The 27,987-nt window shown below is 37.5% G+C and overlaps 1 protein-coding gene across 1 annotated transcript; it reads left to right on the forward strand.

The window, feature by feature from the left end:
- Positions 1 to 914: 914 nt before the first annotated feature.
- Positions 915 to 27,987, forward strand: npffr2a (neuropeptide FF receptor 2a). The gene is made up of 4 exons (XM_058374550.1): positions 915 to 1,152; positions 1,953 to 2,284; positions 8,782 to 8,881; positions 25,186 to 27,987. Exons 2-4 carry the CDS (start codon positions 1,960 to 1,962, stop codon positions 26,018 to 26,020), a joined length of 1,260 nt encoding a protein of 419 aa, XP_058230533.1. The 5' UTR covers positions 915 to 1,152; positions 1,953 to 1,959; the 3' UTR covers positions 26,021 to 27,987.

Consider the following 27,987-nt stretch of genomic DNA (forward strand, 5'->3'; position numbering starts at 1 on the left):
TAATATTTATTGTTATTACTTATACAGTTGCTTTCTTATATAAGCCTACAGCACACATGGGGTTACATGTAAGGTGGAGGACATCACCTCAGCTTTTTTACCCACTCTCCATTAAAAAATCGTAAGCAACATATAGGATGTTATATATCCCCTATATAGCGTTGCCTGTGTTGTGCATCCCTCAGTCACAGAGATTAATTGCTGTGAGTAACAAATCAATTCAGATTGTATTCAATTACTGCCAAGGTTGTAGTAAACAGAATTGACTGATGCAGCCACTGTATGCTTTACAGTTTCCTGTGCTTAGATGTGAAGATGGCAGGAATATCTATTTGTTTATACAGCTCCAGCATCCCTGGGTCAAAAGTGTTTAACACTGCTTGTTCCACATAAAACATACATGCTTAAGGTACCATTTTCATGGTACAACATGAGCAACAAGAAGAAATACAGACAGGTCCCTTCCTTTTTGAGAGTGTAATTGCAATTCACTAAGAATTCCTCCAATATTTTATTATGTACAGGAAATAGTGATAGATAGATAGATAGATAGATAGATAGATAGATAGATAGATAGATAGATAGATAGATAGATAGATAGATAGGATTTAATTTCATTTTAGGTATTCGGTATAGTGTATATTTAATGTGTAGCAGTAGTCTACCTGTTGAGCACGAACGTTTTGTAACGGAAGCACTAGAACACACACACACACACACACACACACCGACACACACACAAACAAACAAGCACGCACACGGAGACACGTATACCCGCGCGCGCGCGCGCACACACACGCACATACACACAGCCTCGCGCACAAGTGACGCGTCGCCTCTGCCACTCTCTCTCTCTCTCTCTCTCTCGCGTGTGCGCTCACGCAGTGATCAGTTGAAAAGAGCAGACCCCTTACACAGCTGTCGGTTAGAGAAAGTTTCTAGCAGCAGGACAGAATAATGGTGGACATTATTTTCCAGCTTTATTTTGGAGAGCATGTAGGACTCGCGCGCTGCTCGAGTCTGTGTAGTGATCATGATCTTTGCTCATTCTTCATCCGTTAATAAGCAGCGCGCGCTGTTCACTCGCCTCGTTTCTGTTTTTATTAAGGAACAGCTTCGGCACTGGCTTTTTCTGATTTTTTTTTATTAAAGGTAAGAATTGATTCTGTGACAGGATTAGGACAAACTGTGACTTTTCCATTGACAGTACACGCAAAATTCTATGATTGAAACTTATTTCCAATTACAATTTTGTATTAGTTTATTTAAATTGTACTTATTTCTTCTTTTTACACTTTGCAATTACCACTTTGTATGTGTTTTTTTTTCTTCTTCTTCTTCTGGATATTCATATATCCTAGTGTCAGGTTAGGATACACTAGATGACAGATTGCCAAGCCTGTGTGTGTTCTGCACCATCATTACACACCTACCTCAAGCAAAAGCTGCCTGTTAACTGATTAATTAGAGAAGGTGTATGAGCAGGGGGAAAAATCTAAAATGTTCAGGAATCTGGGAATCCAGGACCAGGGTTAGGATCCTGGGCTTCAGGGACTGTTGGGGTCTGTGTGATTAAAATATAATTAGCGTTTGTGTGTGTGTGTGTGTGTGTTTTCCTGGTGTTGGGATTTCTCTGCACTAAGCAATTTAGTGTTTCAGCAGGAAAGAATCGTTAAAACAACTCAAGAGTCATTAAAACAACCGAAAAGATTCATTTTTATTGTTTCTTTTGCCTCTTAGGCAAGCGAGATAGTTGATGATTATGATGTGAAGAAGACAATCATAATGCCTTTGAAATCCCAGTCATCATCAGTAGATTATGGATTATTTGTGGAGCCTCAAAAGAACAACCACTTACAAGTTGTAGTACAGTTAGGCATACATAAAAAAAGTATTTTCTGTGTGTGTTTGGAACAATTCTCCGATTAATTATGTAACCACATCTCTTTTAGATCAAAAATGAACAGAGAGTTGAACATCACCGTTGGGGATGATGAGAACTGGACTTTGCCCAACGTGTCCAGAGAATACACCGTACGCCGGAGCAACATCACATATGTTGGATTTTACCTGCATGAGCCATCAGTAGCAGCTATCTTCATAGTTTCATACCTGCTCATATTCTTGGTCTGTATGGTTGGCAATGGAGTTGTGTGCTTCATTGTCTTAAGGAGCAAGAATATGCGTACTGTAACTAACCTGTTCATTCTCAACCTGGCTGTCAGTGACCTCCTTGTTGGGATATTTTGCATGCCAACAACTCTTCTTGACAACATTATTACAGGTTAGTGCGGTTTGTATTGTGTGATTTCATTTAGACTAATAATAATTCTGCTCTTACATTTTGTTCTACTATGAATTTTAGTTCAATCATCTTTTTTTTTTTTTACAGCAACCGCTTAAATTAGCTTAATGGTTTTTCAATATTATATGAAATGTATTGCAAATGTCATCACTGTAGATTGTGTTAGACTTTCAGTAATCAGTGTGTTTAGTTAAATGGCATGGTAAATAAATAGAATTTTAACGGAACAGTGCTCTGCTACTTAGAGTAACATTTTAACCAAGGTAAAAATAAAATCTAAAGTTCATCGTGAGTAAATGTAAAAGGAGCTAATTACTTGTACTTGCTGACCAAGACTACAAATACTAACCACAGATACTTGAGGGTTTTGGGCAAATGCCCAGCTGACTGTATCTCTGTGACAGACAGTGATTACATGCTTTCCAGTTATGGGCATTGTTTTGTTTTGTTTTTTAACCTAATGGTGTTGTGACACACTGGGATCTGTCCCAATCTTTATCCTCACCAGTGATGCAAAAACCTCTGAATCTCTCTGTTGTCTGATTAGGGCATTTTGAGAAAGCATCCATAATTTAGAAAGCACATACAATAGGCATTTTTTTAGAAAATGTAAAAATGAAACACAAAAAGGCTTGTTTATTTATAATTAACACACTGTGGATACCTGCAAAAAGTGTACATTATAATACTGACCTCTTTTTCTTACAACAGCTAAGAATGTGTGGAATCGATTTGAAATTGACATTTGAAATTGACATTTGATTATAAATACTTATTTCTAGAAGATTTTTGCCAAGCTAATATAGATCTTGTGAGTCTGAATTTGTCAATATCAGTTGTTTTTCCTGCAGTTAATATGTTGCAGCTTAACGTTGTTAACTTCAAATGATCCACTCCATCTCCATCATCTCCTATAGCGATCAGATTAGAGCTAAATCAGCTTTGCAACCACCAGTGACAGGTGAAAAAGAAGAAGAAAAACTACCGGCTCTGCGAAAGAGTCACTGCAAATCAATACAGAGGTCTTCCGACTGATCTCGTTTATCCTGTGATGAAACATTTTTATCCTGTTGAGAGTGCTCTCTTTCGGAAAGATGCTGCTCCCAAGCACAGGACATGAAGGCTAATGGAATAGATTGATGAGTATGAAAATAATTAAGATCATATGACATGACATTTACTGTGAAACAATCTTAACCCAGAAATTCTGTTTTAAAAAATAAAGAACTGCCAGAATATCTTTTGAAAGAATGGTGTTCATCCCTTCTGTACAGTTCATTGAAGCCATTCTGGCAGATCATGGTGGCCCAACACCTTCCTAAAACACTCATTTAGTAACACTATGTCTAAGATGGTTTTCCTGGTGCCTTCTACAGCATTGGTCTAGTTTCATACTCACTGGATTTTATCAAACCTTGCTCGTCTTACATCATCATCACCAATGTGAATGGATAAGGGGAGATGGTAGCTGAAGTGGTTAAGTCTCTGGGATGCTGATCGGGGTTCAAGCCACCGTTGGGCCTTTTAGCAAGGCCCCCAACCTCCCTCTGCACCAGGGGCATCATGGCTGACCCTGTGCTTTGACCCCAATGCTCTAAGGATGGGATATGCAATGAAAGAATTTCACTGTGCAGTAATGTATATGTGACAAATAAAGACTACTTAAGTTAATATTGGTGCTATTATGGCACAGTCTCACATGCATCTCTTCTGTGTATCACAACGTTCCCCTGCCACTCATGGTACACGTGTGCTGGGTAAACTATTGATGTCATCATCGGCTAAAACGCACATGCAGGTTACTTTACTTCCTGCAGACGTGTGTAAGAGTCATGTTCATATTCTCAGAAATAGTGACACATTTCCAGTGTAGCAGAACTCACACTACCTCCTACAGTTGGTCTTGGGTTCGTTATTCACATGAAGGCTTTCACATTACCAATTTTTAATGTGAGCTGTGCTCTGTTATAGACTAAACTGCCAGGGTGAAATCCCCCTTATTGAAGTGTTGGGCAACCTGTAAGGTATCTGGAGAGTTACATGACTATGTTGTATAGCATACTCCGGTTGCTGTCTCAACTGAACACTGCTCATGAAAATTTGAAGTGTTCGTTACATTAATGTTGATATCTAATGGTGTGGAGGGGGGAAAAAGGAGATAAATAAGTCATCTTAGGCTAGACATGAGACAACTTTAGACATCAACATGAGGCACATGCAGATCTTTTACTAATTGGGCAAAACAGTGTTGGCTCATGTGTGTTGACTCATTATGAATGCATACGTGTTTGGAATATTTCATAGCTTTAGACAAGTTGGGATATGTATAAAATTTCTGACTTTGGTTAGTATGTTAAAGGGTGAATAGTTCACCAAAAACTATGTCATTTAATTATAGGAGGGAAGGAGAGAGCTGCTTAAGACATGGTGAGATTATGAAGATGTAATAAATCATCACCAAGAGGGGGCGCTGTCTTACAGCACTGATTTAAAGTTTCATGCATTTTACTCAAGGATGGCTGAATATAGCAGATCTTCACAAAAATGTTGGTATCACATTTAATTTTATTTTATTTCATTTTAAGTTTCATATTAGCAAAGGTTCTATGTGATTCGCTGGGTTTACAGGCAATGTACGAAGGTGGAGCTCACTGAAAAACTTTCCAGCAAGTATTAGTTAATTCGCTAATTCAAGAAGAATAAGACTGATTGATTCACAGTGTGAATCAAAGTGAGAAAAAAGTTTTCTGCTTTTTCTGTTAAATTGTCTAGCAAGCAATCAATTTGTCATAACTAAATAAAAAAATTTGCCAACTTCGTCACTGGAATGTCTTCGCTTCAGAATGAATAAATATAACCTTAGGAACAAATAAATACAAAAATAAATAAACAAATAAAAATCAATTAATAGGGAATAAATAAAAATATAAATTAAGAAAAAATATATAATAGAATATAATTAAAAATAAACAAAAATATTTATTTATTTATTTATTCAGTTGTTGTTGTTGTTTGGAGTTAATCATTCTACAATATTTGTAGTGGAATAATTATTTTATTTACCTCATCATTTATTTGCTTGTGTAAGCATTTTCGATATGTAAGAGATACAAAAAAAAGTTATCTTGATGTTTTGTTACTTATGAGAGTCAGCATGAAGCTAATGATTTCATTTTGAGCCTAAAGACAGCTGAAGATGACAGTGTCACTGAAATGTATGTGACTAATTATTATTGGCACATATTATTAACTATTATTAAGTCCTGCATACTGTATAAAGAGATATTTTCAAAACTTAAATAAATAAATAAACAAATAACTTAAATATGATAGTAAGGCTTCCCCTTCCTAACAGCACTCTAGCTCCATGGGTGGATGGATGGGTGGATGGATGGATGGATGGATGGATATTTCAAGTTCTTCTTTATGCTTAGGTTTGAACATTTCAGTTCACAGGCAGCTGGAGTGCAAATCCAAAAATAAAGGAGCGTAAACTCTACATGTGTAAAGAACACTCAAAGTAAATTATTAGCTATGAGACTAAAAAAGGTTCTTCAGTTTTGAAGAGAATTTTAAAGAGGATTGCTTAAATACAGATTAAATCAGTGTAATCAGTTTATTGTGATTATCCCTCAACGAATGTGGATCCAACATTATTTTCCACCCCTGTGATTAGCATGGTTCATGCATATTTAATGTGAAGGAATGGATGATTGGATCAGATTGTATGAAGTTTTGTGTTCAAAGTGAATAATAAGGTGATGAGGTTTTTAGTTTTGGGAGTTGGGGGTGTGATCATCAATGATCTAATACACATTTTTCAGTTTTTATCAGGTACTTTTCCCTCTATTCAGCCTATCTAGTTTTCTTTTCTTTTCTTTTTTAATTTATTTGTTTGTTTGGTTGGTTTAAGGTTAGATGTTGTACATGGCCAAAAAGTGGAATTCTGGACTCATAAGACACTGAATTGTTGTCCTTCATTCATGCCACACTCCTAAACAATGACTTTGAGTATACTTTTTCAAATATATTATATTCAGTATTTCTGTATTTTCTATATTTCAAGCACTACAAAAAATTCTTTGTTGTATTCCTGTCACATGTCCTGAGACTATTGTCCTACGTATGTTTATGTTCTCTGCATTCTTTAATCTTATAGGTTATATTCTTAACCCCATGCCATCTCCAGCTTGAACAGCTAACACAGGAAATATTACCTGTGTTCTGTAATTCATTTCCGTAATTCATTCTCCATCTCTAATTACTGCCTCTTTCTCAAGTACCATGTAAATACATAAAGATATATCTTTATTTATACAGCAGTATATAGAGTGTATAATGTACAAATCTGCACATAAATCATCTGTTCCAGATTCATACACGTATTATTATTTATTGTAAAGTCTAACTATTTTAATGTTTACTGTTCTCAATCCGGATATGTATATATGTATGTATGTACCAAGAGCACCTTAAAAACAACAACAAATTCCTTGTGTGCCTGCGCACACTTGGTGAATAAAGCTGATTCTGATTCTAATTCTGATTCTGATCTTACCGCTATAACACTTTATATTCCACCTTACCTAATACTTTTTCTTGTCTTGTCTTGTCTTGTCTTGTCTTGTCTTGTCTTATCTTATCTTATCTTATCTTATCTTGTCTTGTTATCTTATCCCCTCTCGTCTCGTCTCATCTTATTTTAAAACCTAACCAAAATAGACCTAAACTATATCTAATATTCTGAAACTATGATTACTCAAGCATTTTTGTCAGGCAAACATTCAACTGTGTCAGATTTTCAGGTCACAATTGCAGTTAATGGTATCTTTATGGTATCTTTCACTGCTTGTTCATTCATTCATTCATTCATTCATTCATTCAGTACAATACTTGAAATTTCCAGTCCTTACTGAGCAATTCTCGAAAATAATCTTAGTTATTGACTAGTCCTCACTCCAGTAGCACTTAAAGATGGTGAAAAGGAGAATAACAATAACTGTCCCTGGATATCTCAATGTAGCTAGACTCTAGAATTGATACTTTTTTACTTTAAAAAAAATACATGGATTTTATATATGGTGTCCTAGTCGATGTTGCACTGCATCAGGCAGCGCAGGGATATAGGATTCTATGGATTATACGTCTATGATTATTATTATTTTGTTCATTTCACAGTACTTTGACATAAACAGAATATCTCACCATGTGTTTTGCTTGTATGTGCTCCTTAATATTTCCCCAAAATGTAAGTTGAACTTGGATGCAGTAGTGAAACCAGATTTCAACTATGCATCCTACTACCAAGACATAAATAAGGAATAAAGAATCAGAGCACATGCTATTATAGGCAAATAAACAACACCAGTATAGAGTGATACAGCCAGGTGTTGCTGAACCACAGCAATTTGACTTGGTATAATGACATTTAATACTCTCTTATTAGTTATTTATATAGGATAGTAACATATTATTATTTGTATAGTTATTTTTAAAAAATGTGATATTAACCTAATTTTCTCTGACCTTTGTTAAGAAGTCAGAAATCACAAGTTACATAGAAATCCAAATGCGCAATGTCATGATGATGCACTAGGGACAGAAAATGTACTGTAACGAACCACTGACAGTTAAAATATTATCTGATGAATAAAGGGACGAGAACTTATTGATTCCAGTCTAAAGAATCCCTTAACGTCGGAGCATATTTCAGTCAGTGCTGTTAAAACCTGCAATCATCCTGTATTTAATCACAACAACAACAGTGGAGATGATTTAGCCGGACAACACCCTTACTATCCTTACTAAGATATTTTCAAATAGTGTGAGCAAACACAACAGGCATGAGACTAACAGTAAGGCAGTTAAAAACTTCATCATTTATGAAGCAATTTAGTATTAAAGCTAATTTCCAATAAATGTTTGAGAAAACTGCTTATTTTTCAGATTTTTTTTTACAAGTTTTTTAGCAATTATTAGTGCTCCTTATGATGATGCATTACAGTGAGCGAGACAGAGAGAGAGAGAGAGAGAGAGAGAGAGAGAGTGCTCATTGTTGACACTGAGGACAAATTAATTTGTAAATCAGGAGCTTGGAAGTATTGAAGTGGTTTTGGCTACAAAGAGACACAGAAAAAATTGTCAGTCAACATTAAATAAGAAACCAAATGGACTCAGGCAAGCAAACCTGGAGCTTCTATGATTTCAACATCATATGACCGAACAAAGCAGGCAGTGTAATTAAATTACTGAAGCTGTCACTTTATCATTTTGTCATAGAATACTGTTTTTTGCAACAACAAAAAAAAAAGGACCCCGATTTTAATGAACAATTCATTTGCCATCCACTAACACTACATGAATGTTACTTATTTAACATTAATGGGAGGAATAATAAACTCAGAACACACAAACCTGTTATGTTAGTGTGGTTTGTATACAACAGAGAAAATTCATTTACCTTCTCTTCTTCACAGGTTGGCCATTTGGAAACATGATTTGCAAAATGAGTGGTATGGTCCAGGGAATATCTGTCTCTGCCTCTGTCTTTACTCTGGTTGCTATTGCGGTTGACAGGTAATCTCATTCTTCATCTTATACATACATATGTGCATATGACTTGCTTTTGCCATCAATGTATACTCAATAATCCACCATGAAAATGAAAAGTGGGCTTTAGGGTAGAGGACGTAGATGGGAGACACTCCTAACTATAATGCATGGCAGCCCATCTGAAGGTCAAAAGGTTTCCTATACAGACATTTAACTGGTTTAAGCATTAAATTGTACAGAATGCATATAATTAGCTAGCTAATATCATCACTACAGTGGAGGCAGCTTTATATCAGAGTTCTTCTGAGGCCAGGGTCTGAATTTTCAAGAGGATGAATCCAGCCAAATACGTTCTGGATTCTTGCCTTGAAATTCCGTTGATTTCCATGGGTTCGGGTAAAGGTTCACCATTTAGAGTAGCACTGTCAGTAAAAACAGTGTTTAAATGGTTTCAGGATAAATCCAGCGAGAAAAAGAACTCAAGGCTTAAGGTAGAAGTTCACAGGCTCTTGCCATTTAATTCCAATGAACTTCAAAGCTTCTGAATGAAACAGAGAAAAACTGCACAGATACTCAAAGCTGTAATTGCTTCACTAGCAAGAATAATAAAAAAAATATATAAAAAATAAAGTGATATAAAAATAAAAGTGAGAGGAAAGAACAATAAAGCTCAGAAATGAACAGAAATAGATAGGTATTATTAAACTATGGGTGAGGACAAAATACATGCAGTTTAAAATGATCAGGAAGCATTTCTATAGTAAAAGCAGATCAAGAGTGTTATAATCAGATACACTATATTGCCAAAAGTATTCGCTCACCCATCCAAATAATCAGAATCAGGTATTCCAATCACTTCCATGGCCACAGGTGTATAAAATCAAGCACCTAGGCATGCAGACTGTTTTTACAAACATTTGTGAAAGAATGGGTCGCTCTCAGGAGCTCAGTGAATTCCAGTGTGGAACTGTGATAGGATGCCACCTGTGCAACAAATCCAGTCGTGAAATTTCCTCGCTCCTACATATTCCACAGTCAACTGTCAGCTGTATTATAAGAACGTGGAAGTGTTTGGGAACGACAGCAACTCAGCCATGAAGTGGTAGGCCACGTAAACTGACGGAGCGGGGTCAGCGGATGCTGAGGCGCATAGTGCGAAGAGGTCGCCAACTTTCTGCAGAGTCAATCGCTACAGACCTCCAAACTTCATGTGGCCTTCAGATTAGCTTAAGAACAGTGCGCAGAGAGCTTCATGGAATGGATTTCCATGGCCGAGCAGCTGCATCCAAGCCATACATCACAAAGTGCAATTCAAAGCGTCGGATGCAGTGGTGTAAAGCACGCCGCCACTGGACTCTAGAGCAGTGGAGACGCGTTCTCTGGAGTGACGAATCGCGCTTCTCCATCTGGCAATCTGATGGACGAGTCTGGGTTTGGCGGTTGCCAGGAGAAAGGTACTTGTCTGACTGCATTGTGCCAAGTGTAAAGTTTGGTGGAGGGGGGATTATGGTGTGGGGTTGTTTTTCAGGAGCTGGGCTTGGCCCCTTAGTTCCAGTGAAAGGAACTCTGAATGCTTCAGCATACCAAGACATTTTGGACAATTCCATGCTCCCAACTTTGTGGGAACAGTTTGGAGCTGGCCCCTTCCTCTTCCAACATGACTGTGCACCAGTGACCAAAGCAAGGTCCATAAAGACATGGATGACAGAGTCTGGTGTGGAGGAACTTGACTGGCCTGCACAGAGTCTTGACCTCAACCCGATAGAACACCTTTGGGATGAATTAGAGCAGAGACTGAGAGCCAGGCCTTCTGTCCAACATCAGTGTGTGACCTCACAAATGCGCTTCAGGAAGAATGGTCAAAAATTCCCATAAACACACTCCTAAACCTTGTGGACAGCCTTCCCAGAAGAGTTGAAGCTGTTATAGCTGCAAAGGGTGGGCCAACGTCATATTGAACCCTATGGATTAGGAATGGGATGTCACTTAAGTTCATATGTGAGTCAAGGCAGGTGAGCGAATACTTTTGGCAATATAGTGTATATCCCATCACAGACAGCTACACAGACAAGCATATTAACTTACTGAAACATTTTCACTTGAATGCATTTGAAAAACATGCATCTTTCAACATGTCCACTAATATAAACAACTACCTTTTGAAAATTGTATGAATAATAATTTGTTTACATGGTTCTGGATTGAATAAAATGTTCCTTTGATCAAGAATAAATCATGTCTGATACTGCAAAATTACACAGGACAGATTTCATCCTTTACATCCCCCTTACATCAGCTATAAAAACAGATCTTCCAGATCTACTAGTAAGCCTAGTCTTCAGGTATGTTAAACATTGGTAACTAATATAACCTAAACAGTGCAACAACAACAACAACAACAAAATAAATAAATAAAAAGACTGTACTTCACTTAATATCCATGAACAGCGGGCTACAAATGACTGCTTTATTTAGGGCTACATGGTAAACTACTAAAATGAATAAAACAATGCAATAAATTTAGATAACAGTATATTACACTGTTTACCTATTGGTAAACTATCTGAAATGATTGATTCTGGACCTGAGATGGAGCATGGAAGTTCATGTTCATTAACAGATCCCTTCTTATAACTCTGTGACTGGCCTATGAGATTTATCCAGACTGATAATGAGCCTGAGTAGCATCTGATAATGAGTCTGGATAAGCTGCTATCAGCTTCCATACTCTTCTCTAAACTAGCTGATTGGGATTGGAGCGACGTGTAACTCACAGCACTGATTGCACTCTTTTGCACAGTACTGATTAAGATAGAATACACTATGCCTCACTGCAAGGATTTACTTTTTTTTTTTTTTTAGCAACTGTAGGGGTGTGTGCAATTTGTCAGAATTCCTTTGTGACTGGGAGGATTGGGATAAAAAAAAATGTGCATGGACTGTGTGTATGTGTATGTGTGTGTGTGTGTGTGTGTGTGTGTGTGTGGATGTTCTTCCTGTGCCTAGGGTGTTTCCCAGTCCAAAAGTAGGCTGATTGGCTTCTCTAAATTGTCCGTAGTGTGTGAATGGGTGTGTGATTGTGCCCTTTGATAGGGTGTGCTGTGACCCAGTAGGATAAGCCTAGTGGAGAATAGATGGATGGATGGATGGACCCACTATATTAAGAGTCACAGGTAAAATGTTGTTGAATAGCTTAATCCTTGGCCCGTATGCCAATACTCCCTTGTCATTCCCTTTGGTTTATTTAGTTTTTCACAGGAATGAGGTAACAACAAATCACAGGATGGTAATTCAGTTGAAAAAATATAAGTAAACATTTAACAGTCTGCTAAGCCCCTACGCTTCTTTACCCCACCCACTAAACCTACACTTACCCAACTTCAAACCCACCCATGAAACCCTCCCATGACCACTTAAGAGAAAGGAGAAAATGATGATAATAATAATAATAATAATAATAATAATAATAAAATAAATGATAGAAAATATTAATATTCTAATTCATACCTAGTTTTCAAAGAGATCTAGAATGCCTTGGCTGTGGTTTTATTCTTGTTGTATGGTCTTCTATAATTACAACAGAAACCTTGTATTAAAAGTGGCTTTTACCGCAATCATGGATGTTTATGTGATGCAGAAAAATCATCACTAATGGTACAGAGAGAACGACTCTAACGATAACCCCCTCTGTCACTCCTGATTTGACACGTTATATTCTGAGATATCCTCCCTCGTGAACCACTTCCAGATTAATACTCCCGTAGCAAATAACTTGCTGTGCCAAGCATGTGCTAGGCGTTCCAAAGATCATACACCACAACAGACCTGAATAGTGCCTAGAGGAGACTGTCTGTCTATTCTCATATGCCTCCCTAGACCCACTTGCCTGGCTGATATGCTGCTTTTTGAAATGCCAGAGATGCAGACGCTGTACTTACTACTTGGTTCACTGGGAGGAATTAATATTAGAAACTTTCATGTGACATCCTGAACCAAACCTGGAGCTATGCGTCACATCCTTGTCTCTTATCCGTCTCTCATTCTAGTAGTGCTTTTTCTTTCATCTAGAGTTGGCAACTTGAGTAAAGTTCCCTGTGGATACGTTCTGTCTCAGTAGGTAATTAGCCTTAAAACAGACCTCAGCAGGGGAATGAAAATAATAAATCTATTTTACCAGCATATCACTAAATCCTGACAAACATTTTACACAGTGTATGAAAGATCTGGGGATTGATTGTCCACATGCTATATATAACAGATTATATGTACAATATAACGACTATATGAACTGCATTGTTGATAAGTCAATCAAGTTTCCATTCTCTTCATATGTTTGAGATAATGGAGCTGAAGAAATGATGGAGCTTTCTTTGGCTTAGAGACATCACATCCCCTGAGCTATGTGTTTTGTATGCCTGCATGAAATGTTTTGAACTGTCAGTCCTTTCAATGTATCTAGAACAGACAGTCATGAGCCTAGGCTTGTGTTCTTATTGTGTTACCTTTTGAGAAAAGCTTTCTGGATATGTGTGTATTATATCACTCTTTTTGTTTGCTTCCTTTAGAGCATGAATCAGGCTACCATATGCTTCTCGATAATTAACCTTTCCATATACTTTTCTTTTAGGAAATGAAATTGCATTATAACAATCTCCCATCTGAATCATTTGCATTTCCATTTGCCAAGGTGAGAAAACAAAACAAGCATTTTCATTCATAGACATCTGTTTGTGGGCTCCATATCTGTGTATCTACTCCTGAGCCTTCTGAGAGTAAAATAAAACACTTGCTGCCAAAACCTTTTCAGTCCCTTTGCACATGTCAAAATTCAATCTCTGCCTCAAATTATTTCCAGATATGGCTTTTTCTTTTTCATATATTCTATGTGAATGTAAGGAATAATAGATACCCAAAGAGAGATTTCAGTATACCGGTGCACACCCTTACTTCTCCTTGTAGCAGGTGGGTGAGTGGTTTGGCGTGGGTCTGCATTGTAAGGGAAGGGTTTGAGGACGAATCAGAGGCTCGATGATTAAGTTGACATACATGGGTTTTTTCTTCCCTGCATGTATTTCTATTTTCTTCCTCTACCTACCGTGAACATGTGTATACGAACATGTGAATCTGTGAGCAAAGCAAAGCTGTGGGAGTGTAGCGTGAACTAGAAGGCTGCTAGGTTTTCTGCTTTTTGTTTGTGGTTGCTTTTATTTGCCAGGGATGTTACAGAAAAGAAAAGTTCACGTTTAATATAAATCGTTGCATGTGACAAATCTACTGCTTCTTTATAGAATAAAACATGATGAAATCAATTTTATGGTGACTTTAATTGTGATGTGCATCCAGTGACGTTGGGATTTCTTGGAAGTCCAGTAAAACATTGAACATTACTGAATGGGAACTGGATTATTCTACTCAATAATGGATAGGAAATACTTGCTATACCTGCTTCTGCTGGTAGCTGATTATGTGGTTGAAAGGACTTGGATATGAACAGGTATTGCATTTGTCCTCTTCATTTTCCTCTTCATTTGAAGTACCAGCTGATGGCACACATTCATCAGTATTGGCTCAGTGACTTTGTATCTGCTGAAACAACACTCATAGCTTTTAGCAAGCAAGCAAACAAACAAACAAACAAACAAACAAACAAATAAATAAATGAAAAAATAACAGACTGGTCTCAAAAATGTGCTTTTGCCAAATGGCAAAATGAAATTATATCCACCAACAAAGTAAGACAATCAATAATAATACATAATACTTTCTTGTATTTAATAATTACTGCCATTGGGACGTCAATGTTTAACGATCATTTGTAAATGTAAAGGTTACAAATGATTCATTTTAACTTTGTGTTTCTGAAATGTCACTTTTCAAAAAAATCAAAGCCTCCAAATATTCCCGGAACCTCTACCTCCAACTGCAAATAAGCTCTGTGTAAACACAGAGGAAATTGGCAGGAACTTCAACACTGTGTGTCAAATGATCACATCCTTAAATGACATCTCAATGCTGTGAACTACCGAACTTCATTTTCCATATCAAGATGTGATTCCAATTCCTTTAATGACTTATACTGTATTATGGTATCATCTGAATACTAGAGATATATAACATAGTGTACGCATTCTCCTATTACATTTACATTTTGCTATTGATCAGACACTTTTATTCAGAGCGAACAATTGAAGGTGCAGCAATAGAAAAGCTTCTTGCAAAAGCATCTTTCAAATTTGCAAGAATTCATGAACTGAAAGCCTAGATTGTAAAAGGGTTTTGTGAGTGGTTTGTGTGGAAAGAAACACAGTTTTTTGTATGCTAAGAGCAAGGGCAATTTAAATCTTATGTGCATATATATAAATGTACTGCAGGATAAAGCAATGAGTAAGGAAACATGTAAGGCAATGAATGCAAAGTATATATAAACAAGGTGAGGTCTCACAGATACTGAGGAGGAAGGTCTTTAGCTCTTTGCAGAAGGAAAAGATATACACAGTTGTGAAAATGGAGGTCTATTCTACCAATGAAGTACCAGGATGCTGAAACAGCGAGATCTACAAGCTGCATGTTCAGACATCAGAGGGAAACATATCAAGTGACCTGAGGGTGAAGGTATGTAGTTCAGAACCAGGGTTCATAAGTAATATGGTGCAGAGCCCTTTGAGGCCTACAATGCCAAAACACATGTTTTTATTTTTTATTCTTGCTGTAGCTTGAATCTAGTGGAGTGACCCCTGTGGAGGGGTAACACGAGATATCTTAGACAGCATGCTGAATGCTCTGCACAAAAATATATGGCATACAGTATGTAGGAATACAAGCAAGTAGGGAGTTGCGGTTGTCAAGTCTAAAAAAATGTCTGGGGCTTTTACAATAATACAAAATGAAAGGTCTCCTGATGTCATGAAGAAGACATCTGCTCGATCAGGTGCTTTATATGGTAGGACTGAGGATGTTACACATCACATCAAGCTGTGTGTGTGCTGGATAGACTGGAGGTGAGTGTTGATGGTGATTGACAGGTCCCAGTGGAGGAGAGTTTTGTCAGTTAAGTTTCACATAATGAGTATTCTTGGGAGGTTGATGAAGGAAAAAGAGAAGTAAAGTGTGTCATCAGTGTAGCAGTGATAAGATCCATGTGACCTGATCGCTAAAGTCAAAAATCAAGATATCAAAAGATCAAAAATGGACCAATTTCTTACAACCCATTCTTAGACATATTCTTAGTCTATACTGCCCCACTGCAACACTAACAAAAATACAAACTAAATACAAGAGACAGAATTATTTCACCTGTAATAATATAGTAGTTGAGTATACTAAAGGCCATAAGTGTACTAAAAAGAGTATCTTATAGCGTTTAATCCTTCTATGTTTATTTAGGCCTGCTCAAAAGATATTCTCATCATTATCAAAATATCCAATAACTTAGAAAAACATTATTTGTGCATTCAGTAGTTTTTCCTCATCCATCCATCGTCTATACTCGCTTATTCCTAATTAGGGTCACAGGGATCTGCTGGAGCCTCTCCCAGCACACATTGGGCGAAAGGCAGGGGTACACCCTGGACAGGTCGCCAGTCCATCGCAGGGCCACATATAGACAGACAACCACACACACTCACAGGCAATTTAGAATTACCAATCAACCTAACGTACATGTTTTTGGACTGTGGGAGGAAACCGGAGTCCCCGGAGTAAACATGCAAACTCCACACAGAAAGGCCCTTGTCTGTTCGAACTGCGAGGCAACAGTGCTAACCACTAAGCCAGTTTTTCCTCATGTTAATGAATAATTAAGAGAATTTCACCTCTGTGTCTCCTGAGGTCATTGATCACTGCTTAAGACTGCTCAAAAGCATCATAATGTTGTAGTAACTTTCACAGGCAAGTCTTAAAGAAGAGAGGGAATGATTTTTTTAAGCCAAATTACATTTTCTTTTCACTTTTATAAACAAGAAATAACCCAGAGACCTTCTCTCAGATAAACAGCCAAGAAAAGAAGAAGAAGAAAAAAAAACAGAACAGTGGACCATATTGCATGCATGAAAACAATATCAGTTATCTTGTATCTTCCCAATTTCCTCAAAAACCACCCACCCATCAAACGTCGGTGCGAGCCAACACACCTACACTCCAGTAGCACCTATTAAATCTGAAATATCAGACACTAAGGAGCACACTCTTCCAAAATGAGCATTATTTGCCTATTTGGCTTGTTCTTATTCTCCCTAATGGTAGAAATCGAAGAAAAAAAAATATCCCTGCACTACTGGACACTTTTGCGTGCTTATCTTTTACCCACTCATTTAAACTTAAATGTCCTGAACTGGTCCCTACTCGAGGCAATATATTTGCCTGGAAGGTTTAGTATGAAAAACCATGGGCCCTTTCTAAAATTAGTTCTCGTAGCTATTCTCAATATTTTTTTTGCAATTTTGTCCCGAAAATGAAGTATTACAGGGTTCAGTTAGTTCAGTTCAATTTAACTTTATTTCTATACTGCTTTTAACAATGGGCATTGTTACAAAGCAATTTTTAAGGAAATCTGGGTCCGGATTTATATTTGGCTCTATAATGAGCAAGCCAGGGGAAACATGAGGAAAAAATGTTGAGAGGAATTAGACTCAAAAGGAAACCTGTGTATTTCTGGGGAACATTCTGCTAAGTGACCAAAGTTTTTTTTTTTTAAATTACACTGATTTCTTCATGAAATATGTGTGTTAATACAATTACTTCTTGTTAATCATCTTCCTTCCTGTCACAAGAGAGACACTGAGATGGATGCAGTAACAGGTTGGTGATAGTGCAAAACATAAAGCAGTGATAAAGAGAGTCAAAACCAGGATCACTGAATACTAGGAAACAGACTTGCTAACATCAGGACACAAAAATATAGTTGTATAATATACTCAATAATATAATATAAGAAACAAACAGACAGAGCGTGTGTGTGTGTGTGTGTGTGAGAGAGAGAGAGAGAGAGAGAGAGAGAGATTGGAAATGTGCAAGTGCCATTAACTATGAACATGCATTGTGGGGAGTGGAGTCCATGATTGTAGGCCGTGATGTGTCGTGGGAAATTACTAATGAGCAAGCCTGCGGCTACAGTGGCAAGGAAAAACTCCCTGTTATGATATGAAGAAGAAACCTTGAGAGGAACCATGCTCAGAAAGGGAACCCATCCTCATTTGGGTGACACTGGACAGTAAATAATGTAAATGTAACTAAATAATGTCCTTTCTACAACAGCAACCAAGGGCTTATGAGGTGAGTGTAGTTTCTGAATTCATTATAGGCACTAATTCCTTGCTGTCACAAGCTGACAGATGTAATGGAAGATCTGTGACGATGTGAAAGTCCCCAAATGGCTCTGTCCATGGCTGTCTCCTGGTCACAGGCTGTCCACACAGATCCATCCACAGCGTCAGTGAGCACCAACCATGCTAGCGACGAGACTCCGACCAGGGGTAGAGCCAGTGGTCACACTGGAAACTCAGAACACTGGGAGCTCGGGAGTGTGATGTGTAGCTCGACAGAGAAAGACAGAAAGAGAGAGAGAAAGATATTAAGTATGCTTCTGATCATGTGATGTTTAAAGACAATGTAGATCATATGTAAAGTGCAGGCAGGGACTCCGGCAAGACTAGCTATGACAGCATAACTAAAAGAGAGGGCCAGAATGTGACAGACATGAAGGCTTCCCTGGACCACTTCACAGACAGCAAGCCTGGAGATGGAGAATAGGAAATGGAGTTTGAAATTTGGATAGATCTGACACATTCAAGTCAAGAAACTTTTCACAGAGCTAAGGACAGAAGCTAACATATAATTTTAACATATATGCTTGTAAACATATACATATACAGTGAGGGAAAAAATTATTTGATGCCCTGCTGATTTTGTACTTTCCACTGACAAAGAAATGATCAGTCTGTAATTTTAATGGTAGGTGTATTTGAACAGTGAGAAGCAGAATAACAACAAAAAAACCCAGAAAAACGCATTTCAGAAAAGTTCTACATTGATTTGCATTTTAATGAGTGAAATAAGTATTTGATCCCCTATCAGTCAGAAAGATTTCTGGCTCCCAGGTGTCTTTTATACAGGTAAGGAGCTGAGATTACAGTAGGAGCACTCTCAGGGAGGGCTCTTAATCTCAGCTCCTTAACTGTATGAAAGACACCTGTCCACAGAAGGAAGCAATCAATCAGAGTCCAAACTCTCCATCACGGCCAAGACCAAAGAGCTGTCCATGGATGTCAGGGACAAGATTGTAGACCTACACAAGGCTGGAATGAGCTACAAGACCATCGCCAAGCAGCTTGGTGAGAAGGTGACAACAGATGGTGCGATTATTCCCAAAAGGACTGTCAATCTTCCTTGGTCTGAGGCTCCATGCAAGATCTCACCTCATGGAGTTTCAATGATCATGAGAACGGCGAGGAATCAGCCCAGAATTACACTGGAGGATTTTGTCAATGATCTCAAGGCAGCTGGGACCATAGTCACCAAGAAAACAATTGGTAACACACTACGCTGTGAAAGACTGAAATCCAGTAGCGCCTGCAAGGTCCCCCTGCTAAAGAAAGCACATGTACAGGCTCATCTGAAGTTTGCCAGTGAACATCTGAATGATTCAGAGGAGAACTGGGTGAAAGTGTTGTGGTCAAATGAGACCAAAATCCAGCTCTTTGGCATCAACTCAACTCGCCGTGTTTGGAGGAGGAGGAATGCTGCCTATGACTCCAAGAAGACCATCCCCAGGTGACAGGACAACTGCACCGCATCAAAGGGACGATGGATGGGGCCATGTACTGTTAAATCTTGGATGAGAACCTCCTTCCCTCAGCCAGGGCATTGAAAACGGGTAGTGGATGGATATTCCAGCCTGACAAAGACCCAAAACAGACGGCCAAGGCAACAAAGGAGTGGTTCAGAAAGAAGCACATTAAGGTCCTGTAGTGGCCTAGCCAGTCTCCAGACCTTAATCCCATAGAAAATCTGTGGAGGGAGCTGAAGGGTCAGCCACAAAACCTTAATGACTTGGAGAGGACCTGCATAGAGGAGTGGCTCCAAATTCCTTGAGATGTGAGATGTGTGCAAACCTGGTGGCCAACTACAAGAAATGTCTGACGTCTGTGATTGCCAACAAGGGTTTGCCACCAAGTACTAAGTCATGTTTTGCAAAGGGGTCAAATACTTATTTCACTCAACAAAATGCAAATCAATTTATAACTTTTATGAAATGTGTTTTTCTGGATTTTTTTTGTTGTTATTCTGTCTCTCACTGTTCAGATAAACCTACCATTAAAATTACAGACTGATCATTTCTTTGTCAGTGGGCAAACGTACAAAATCAGCAGGGGATCAAATAATTTTTTCCCTCACTGTAGCAGCCGTTGGTGACCGTTTGAAATGTGCAAAAATAGAAATAGCAGCAATTGAATAGTGTGCATTCACTTCGTATAAGCAAAAATGATCCTTTAATGATTTAAAACTAATCTTTATATCATAATGTGCAGGGAGATTTGCATCATGTTTCAGTTTCAAGCTATCAAAAGTGTAAGGTTTCAAATGCTAATAGACAAAATGTCTTGGAGGAATGCCAGATTTTTGTTAAAAATTGATTAAAAGACTTCAGCACCTTGCAATAGCAAAGAAACCCAATTACTTTCTCTCAATACAGACCGATAGTTAAAATATGACTGATTTTTTGTCAATATGGCAGGTAATTTCCTCTACTAATGTGCTTCATGATTTCTCTTCAGATGTTTATAAAACATGATTTGTCTTGATTTTAAGAGATCTCTTATCTGAAGGTAAAAAAAAATATATATATATTTAATCAAGAAATGGGTGATACAAACCACTCATCTGTACAAGGCTCTGAGTGAAAATGATTCTCTAACCATTCCCAAAGAGGATAAATGGGATACTGGCAGTTATATAAGCTCGGTTTTTATAGCACCAGATATACTTTGAAAATCTGAATCAGCTTCCACTTTCCTAGATAGCCAGACTGCTATTATCAGCATAGGAGCTGACTAATTCTCCCCATCCAAGAGAGAGGGAAATTATTCCACTGCTTCATATCACCTTTAACTTTCTTGACAATAGTGTAAAAAAATGAGTTCCCCTAAATCCTGCACATTTGGTGATACTTTAATCCCATAAGTAAGTAAAGAATGAGTTTATGATTGACAGGACGTCAGTGACCAAAACCTCTGACTTTAAAAACAGACGCATGTTGTTGGCATGCATACATAGTGATTTACTGTGGGTTTTTTTTTTTTTTAAAGAAATGTTATCTACTGTTGTGTGATTCCTCATGCTATCTCCAAGAGGCTCTAATACCAATACCTTGGTTCTTCGAAATGAAGCCTGGATTATCTGAGCCTTTGAGTATATGCAGGACTGACTCCAATTTTGTAGCCAGTAATTTGGATAACAGTTTTCAATACATACAATATGTACAGCCCTATATATTCCTCATTTTACTAAGAAAAAATCTATGTAAATGTAAGGTTGTGTATATAAATATACATATATATTACTGTACAACAATATACATATATATTTTTGTACAACTCTGGGACAGTGCTTTTTGGACTGTTTCTGAGGCTGACAATAGCCTCTTGACCCTACAAGAGGTAGGGAGAGAGGGAGGGAGGTCTAATATCAGAAAGATTTTGATATAACCATAAATAATTCACAGTGTAAGAAATACATGAGTTAAATTTGTTTTAAATGTGTTTTCTCCCTTTCTCGGGCACACAGACCAGATAAAGCACCATAAAGAAACTCCTACAGTGTGACTGTCTGCATTGCTTCCTAGAACATAAAAGAAAAGTGACTCAGGATTATTTTAGGGAAGAAATGACAGAGATGGGATTAATTACAGTAACTGGAACAGATCCATTGTGATCGTGTCCAAGCCTGAGGGGGCATTCCATTTCTGCATGGACCTTGCTGAGAAATCCTCCACAGTTGCAAAAAGGCTCTTGTTATATATATATATATATATATATATATATATTGTAGTTTTCTAGACAACAGACAGATGCATTTAGCTTAAGTGGTGGCATGATATATTTCGAAGGCTGCTGGCTGTTCTGTAAATCAAACTGATTTCCTGTTTCAAATACATCACTGCTTTAAGGGTTTTTAAATATTGGTGACGTTTAGGAAACACAAATTCCCCAACTAGATCAGTCAGTACCAGATAAATCAGGAACTACTTAATGCTGAAAGTCTCAATTCCCCAAACAACCTAGAGCAATTTACCCATAATTACTTGCTATCCATGAAGCCCACAATACCCCTTCTAGCACCAGACAGGTTTGTTCTGTAACTGGCAGAACAAATATGTTAAGAAGATTCTTATTATACTAAAGATGAAAGATTATCCTAACAAAAACATGTGTCTTTCCTGCTTATCTAGAAGAACTGCAGTGCATGATTTAGACATTAATACCTAAATGATGCAAATATACCAAGCAGCCTGTTGCATCTTCCCATAATATCCCATAATGCTTTATGTTATTTCAGGCAGAGTCGAAGAAAGGGAATAAGATTTGAGAGAAAATATTACATGTACTACATAGAAATATTTAGTTTTTCATCAGTGATTTCTGTTTAAACTATATATAATGTAAATATCTAAAGTTCTTGTTTGAATTATGTAGAGTGATCAATTCTTCTAATATTATTGTGATCCAAAAACATTATATAACCTTTCAAGGATGCTGGTGCTGACAGAAATGGATACAGTGTTAAATGATCTTGATTAAATCATGTGTGGAATGATAGCACAGTTGCCTCCTTAAAATACCAGGGTCGTGGGTTTGATCCTGAGTGCATCGACTTTTCAAAGCCCTTTTAATCCAGGCCTTTGAACAATACATGATAAAATCATTTTGGCTGTACAAAAGCAAATTATGTTAATACAATCTATTTTATTCATGTGGAATTATTACACATAATTCAATTAATTAAAGTCAATGAAACTTTATTTATGATCTGTTGGGATGGGATTTGTGTTAACTTGAGTAACTTATGAAAAATATCACGTTCAATTTACGCCTGATTTGAATACATCTGCTCTGCAAATCAGTTTTTGCTTGCTGAATCATTGCTACTTGAGTTCTTCAAGAGTTCAGAATCTGCTTTTTGTGAAGCTACTTCTCTGAATATCTTTAGGTAAATCACAAGCATATTATCACTGCCCATTTTATTAGGAAATTTATCTTGTTGGAAAAAGGCCATGCTGTATGGTTTAGAGACAGTGTCACTGAGGAAGAGACAGGAGTCAGAGCTGGAGGTAGCAGAGCTGAAGATGTCGAGGTTCTCTTTGGTAGTGACACAGTTGGACAGGATTAGGAACGAGTAAATCAGAGGGACAGCTCATGTTGTGGGACAAAGTTAGGGAGGCCAGATTAAGATGGTTTGGACATGTACAGAGGAGGGAGAGTGAGTATATTGGTAGGAGAATGTTGGACATGGAGCTGCCTGGCAGGAGGCAAAGAGGAAGGCCAAAGAGGAGGTACATGGATGTAATAAATGAGGATATGAAGCTAGTGGGTGCAAGTGTTGAGGATGCAGAAGATAGGGATAGGTGGAGAGAGATGATTCTCTGTGGTGACCCCTGAAGGAAAAAGCAGAAAGAAGAAGAAGATCTTGTTGGAAAAAGGCCAGGCACGGATTTCCGCGTTGCACTGTCCAGTTTAGTTGAACTGTTATCCAGTATAGTTTCAGATTCTTGTTCTTGTCTGATAGCAGTGGAACCTGACGCAGTCTTTTGCTGTTGTGGCCCACACACTTCACAGTTTAACATGTTGTGCATTCTGAGATGCTTTTCTTCTCACCATGGTTGTAAAGAATGCTTATTTGAGTATACAAAAGACTTCCTGTCAGCTCAAAACAGTCCTGCCATTGTTGTCTGACCTCTCTCATCAACAAGCGGTTTCTCCTTGCAGACTGCTGCTCAATGGATGGTTTTTATTTATTGCTTTTTGCTACCATTCTGTATGAACTCTAGACTCTGTTGTGTGTGAAATCCCACGATATCACCAGTTGCTTAAATATTCAAACCAGCCCGTCTGCCACAGATGAAGTCACTGAGATTACATTGTTCCCACTCTGCTATTGTACTCTGTTCCCTTCCCACCCCTCTCCCCATTTTCTCCCCAATTTTACCTGCCATTTTTACCTACTATTCCATAGACTACTGTTCCAAAATTGGGCAGTGTCACTGTGATTGACAGACAAGAAATTGTAATGCCATCCCTCCCATCTCAATAGTTTTTTTGCTCCCTTTGGCTCCCATGGCTGTGGCATCACAATAATTTGAACTTGCAATTGCCAGATAACAGAGTCTGCACTTTCTGTCTTATTTTAATATTAATATATCCATAGGAAGTAATGAATAGATATTATTTGAACTGCTAGAAGATGGCTAAGCAGGGTAGCTATATTTTTTCATTGCAGGTAAACTTTACTCATGTTGGTGATGTGGCTGGGTACAGAGATAATACAATGACAAAAAGTGGCAGCTTTCTGAATGTCATCTCAATATTTCAGTCTCTAGCCCTTGTGGCCCTCTAGCCCAGGGGGCACTCTGGTCTTGTTAAAATTCAAACTACCAGAGTGACCAACAAACTGTTTAGTGATCACAGCAGCAGTGTGTATAATAATGTGACTAACAGTGCAGATGTGCACATATATTTACCAAACCAGTGAATGATGAAATGAATGCTCCAAATCAGACCTGCAGCAGGTGTAGCCTGAAAGTCATTGCATTGCTTTGATCGATTTTATTCTGCGGGCATCATATGGGAACTTTTTCTCTCACCTGCATTTTTATTTCTTGTTATTTTATTTTATTTTATCAATTACAATAAACTAATATAACCACAAAATAGTGGTGCTTTCTGCATGAAATATTTATATGATGTCATATATTCTCATATTGACAGAGAACATCCTCTTAATGATTAAGAAATAGATATATATGTTTGAATGCAGTCATCTCAAAATGGTAACACAAATGTAGATTGAGATAGAGTCAGTGTCTGGAAATAGTAATATTAAAAATGGGTTCTGTTACATGGTTGATGTATCCAGCATTATAGTTTGATTTATCAATCATTTTAAAAGGTTCAACCTGCAATGATGTATTCATTTCCCGCAGAAGTAGTTCTACAGAATACATTCATTTGATATTTATCTTGTTAAATTCATGTACAGTAATATAATGTGATTAGAACAAACATGCATATCATGATCAGTACTAATCTTTCTTTCTTTCTTTCTTTCTTTCTGTCTAGATTCAGATGCATTGTTTATCCCTTCAAGCAAAAACTGACGATATCGACTGCCACACTCATCATTGTAATCATCTGGGTCTTGGCCATATCGATCATGTGCCCCTCTGGAGTCATGCTTCAAGTGACCAAAGAGCAAACTATCCGTGTCTTTCTTGGGGATGGAAACAGAACAAGTCCTTTCTACTGGTGTCGGGAAAACTGGCCAAATCAAGAGATGAGAAAAATATATACCACTGTTTTATTTGCCAACATATACTTGGCCCCTCTATCGCTAATAGTGATCATGTACGCGAGGATTGGGATCACTCTGTTCAAGACGGCTGTGCCAACAGGTGGAAAGCCTGGCCATGACAACCGCCATAATGTGTCCAAAAAGAAACAGAGAGTCATCAAAATGCTTCTGGTTGTGGCCTTCCTTTTCATCTTATCCTGGTTGCCTTTATGGACGCTAATGATGCTTACTGATTATGCCAGGCTTACTGAAAACCAGTACAGGCTCATTAACATCTATATCTATCCTTTTGCCCACTGGCTTGCCTTCTTCAACAGCAGTGTCAACCCTATAATTTACGGTTTCTTCAATGAGAATTTCCGGCGTGGATTTCAAGCCATTTTTAAGTTCAACCTGTGCTCGGTGAGCGGTCATCGACGGAAGACCTATTCCCATAGAATGCAGAGTAACTCTGTGCTGCCAGCTAATCCTCATCCCTCTACTGAACCTATCTCACTGAACAGTGTGGACAACTCCAGGGTCAACCATGTGAATGAGCAAGACTTAGTCATGGAGGACCTAGAAAAAGTATCTGAAAGCAGTTTGGGGGGAGCTTCACTCTAAAGGAAGGGATGTAAAGGTCCGGTCTAGTGGGGAGGTGGTTGCATTCAGTTTTTATTATATACAAAGTGTTATATAATGTAAAGTATCTAGTGTTTTGGTATGTATATTGTTCGATATGCATTTAAGTGGCATTCCTGTTTAAGGGTAAAATCTGTTTGCGAGTACTGAATTGACACTTAATTTGGGTGTCAAAACAAAACAAAAAAAAGCCCAGACGCAACATTTCTGCATTTGTATTTAAGTAATACAGTTCCATAAGGTCAGGACAAAGTAATCTAGTCTTGCTGAGTTTTGGCACCAAACCCAAATTGTACAGCGAAACCGTAACAGGAAACAAATTCATCCAGTCAATGGAAAAAAAACCCAGAATAAATATTTTTAAGAAATGAAGATTTTTTTTATGTATGGTAAAAGGCTGGACATCATGTTTTGGGTGAAGAAATCTGCAGCGTTCTCTGGGAGCTAAGGAGGGATGGATTAATATTGACATTTCTTTTTAAAAATCTATCCTATTATAAAAAAATATTCATACTGTGTGGCTTCTGTAGTCAAACAGCGTGTGACCCTGAGATATAAAATGTTCTAGGACTTATTATGTGCAGGATAGGCACTACAACTTCTGCAGGCGTTTTTCGCTCAGCTTGTTCGCTATTGCACTCACACACAATCACAAAAATGGAGTGAGAGAAAATGTGTGTAGTAAGTGATTATATAATTAAACATATCAGTATGTAAATGCCGTTATAATAAAATGCCATAATCACTTTTTTTGAAGGGGGGTATCAAGGGGTTACTTAAGCAATCCCAGAACAAAGATATGTATTTTATTATGTGTGATGAACTCAATTTTTTCAAGCACTTAACCATCAAGATATTTGAACTAATGGGTGTATTGTATAGCATGTTGAGCTGTGCATTGTGAACTAGCACATCAATCATTCATAGACCATAAATAAATTCAACATATTGCATATGCTGTTTATCCATGAGGAATGATGGAAGGATATGTTTAATTTAGGGGATGCCTTTCTTTGTTGCTTTACAGAACAAACTGACAACCAGACAGAGAATTTTGGCGAGGGAGTTTTGTATATTTTGCTTCAAATATGCTTGAAAAAGTTAGCTGGTTGTGGTTGTGAAACATGTCGTGTTTGATCAACAATCTGGGAGTCTTCAGCAAAAATGCCTTTGCAAACTAGATATAGCAAAGGTGAGAAAAAGTGTGAAAAAAGAAAAAGAAGAAGAAAAAAAAACATTTTGGTGAGTGATCTAATTTGAAAGCCTGACAGCTTGGAAAAGGAGTTCAAAGTTATGCCAAGGTTACACGCTACAGGGAAAGGATAATCACCCAATCAATGATAATAACAAAGTCTAGACCTCTGGAAATTAGGTAGTTGAGCAGAATTGTGTTTTGCTGCTGGCAAATAGTGTCTGTTAGTGAGATACAGCTGTGAGAGACAGAAAGAATTGATTATGCAGCCTGGGAAGTTTATTGGAGAGTTGGTCCCCTAGGTTTTTACTATTTATTTATTTATTTATTTATTTATGTATGTGTGCAAGTATATAAGGGTGTAAGAAAGTGGAAAACAAAACCCATATGAATTAAAAATAAACTGTTCTGGGATACAATTACTCTACCCCCCCCCCCATATATCTTTATTGTTAGCTCCATAACTGCAATGACCTTAGAAAGACTAAGATCTGTAAACATCATTAGAAAGCAAGCAACATGAATGATGCTGTTCCTTCTAAACTGAGGCTGGAGTATAATTAATCATAATGCTGTAGTAAGGGACATTAACAAAAAATAAAAACAATAATAATTATATTACAACAATAATAATAATAATAATAATAATAATAATAATAATAATAATAATAATAATAATCTCAACAACATAAGGACATACAGAGTGTTTAATAATATATAAATATATAACATAAATGTATTAAATAATACAATTAAT

This window comes from Hemibagrus wyckioides, linkage group LG22, assembly GCF_019097595.1.
Source record: "Hemibagrus wyckioides isolate EC202008001 linkage group LG22, SWU_Hwy_1.0, whole genome shotgun sequence".
Taxonomy (NCBI): Eukaryota; Metazoa; Chordata; class Actinopteri; order Siluriformes; family Bagridae; genus Hemibagrus; species Hemibagrus wyckioides.

What these genes read in the sequence shown, in the direction of transcription:
- npffr2a (XM_058374550.1), top strand. Translation starts at nt 1,960, where the DNA reads ATGAACAGAGAGTTGAACATCACCGTTGGGGATGATGAGAACTGGACT. An exon ending in TCTTGACAACATTATTACAG is followed by an intron (nt 2,285 to 8,781) that starts GTTAGTGCGGTT and finishes TCTTCTTCACAG; the next exon opens with GTTGGCCATTTGGAAACATG. An exon ending in GTTGCTATTGCGGTTGACAG is followed by an intron (nt 8,882 to 25,185) that starts GTAATCTCATTC and finishes CTTTCTGTCTAG; the next exon opens with ATTCAGATGCATTGTTTATC.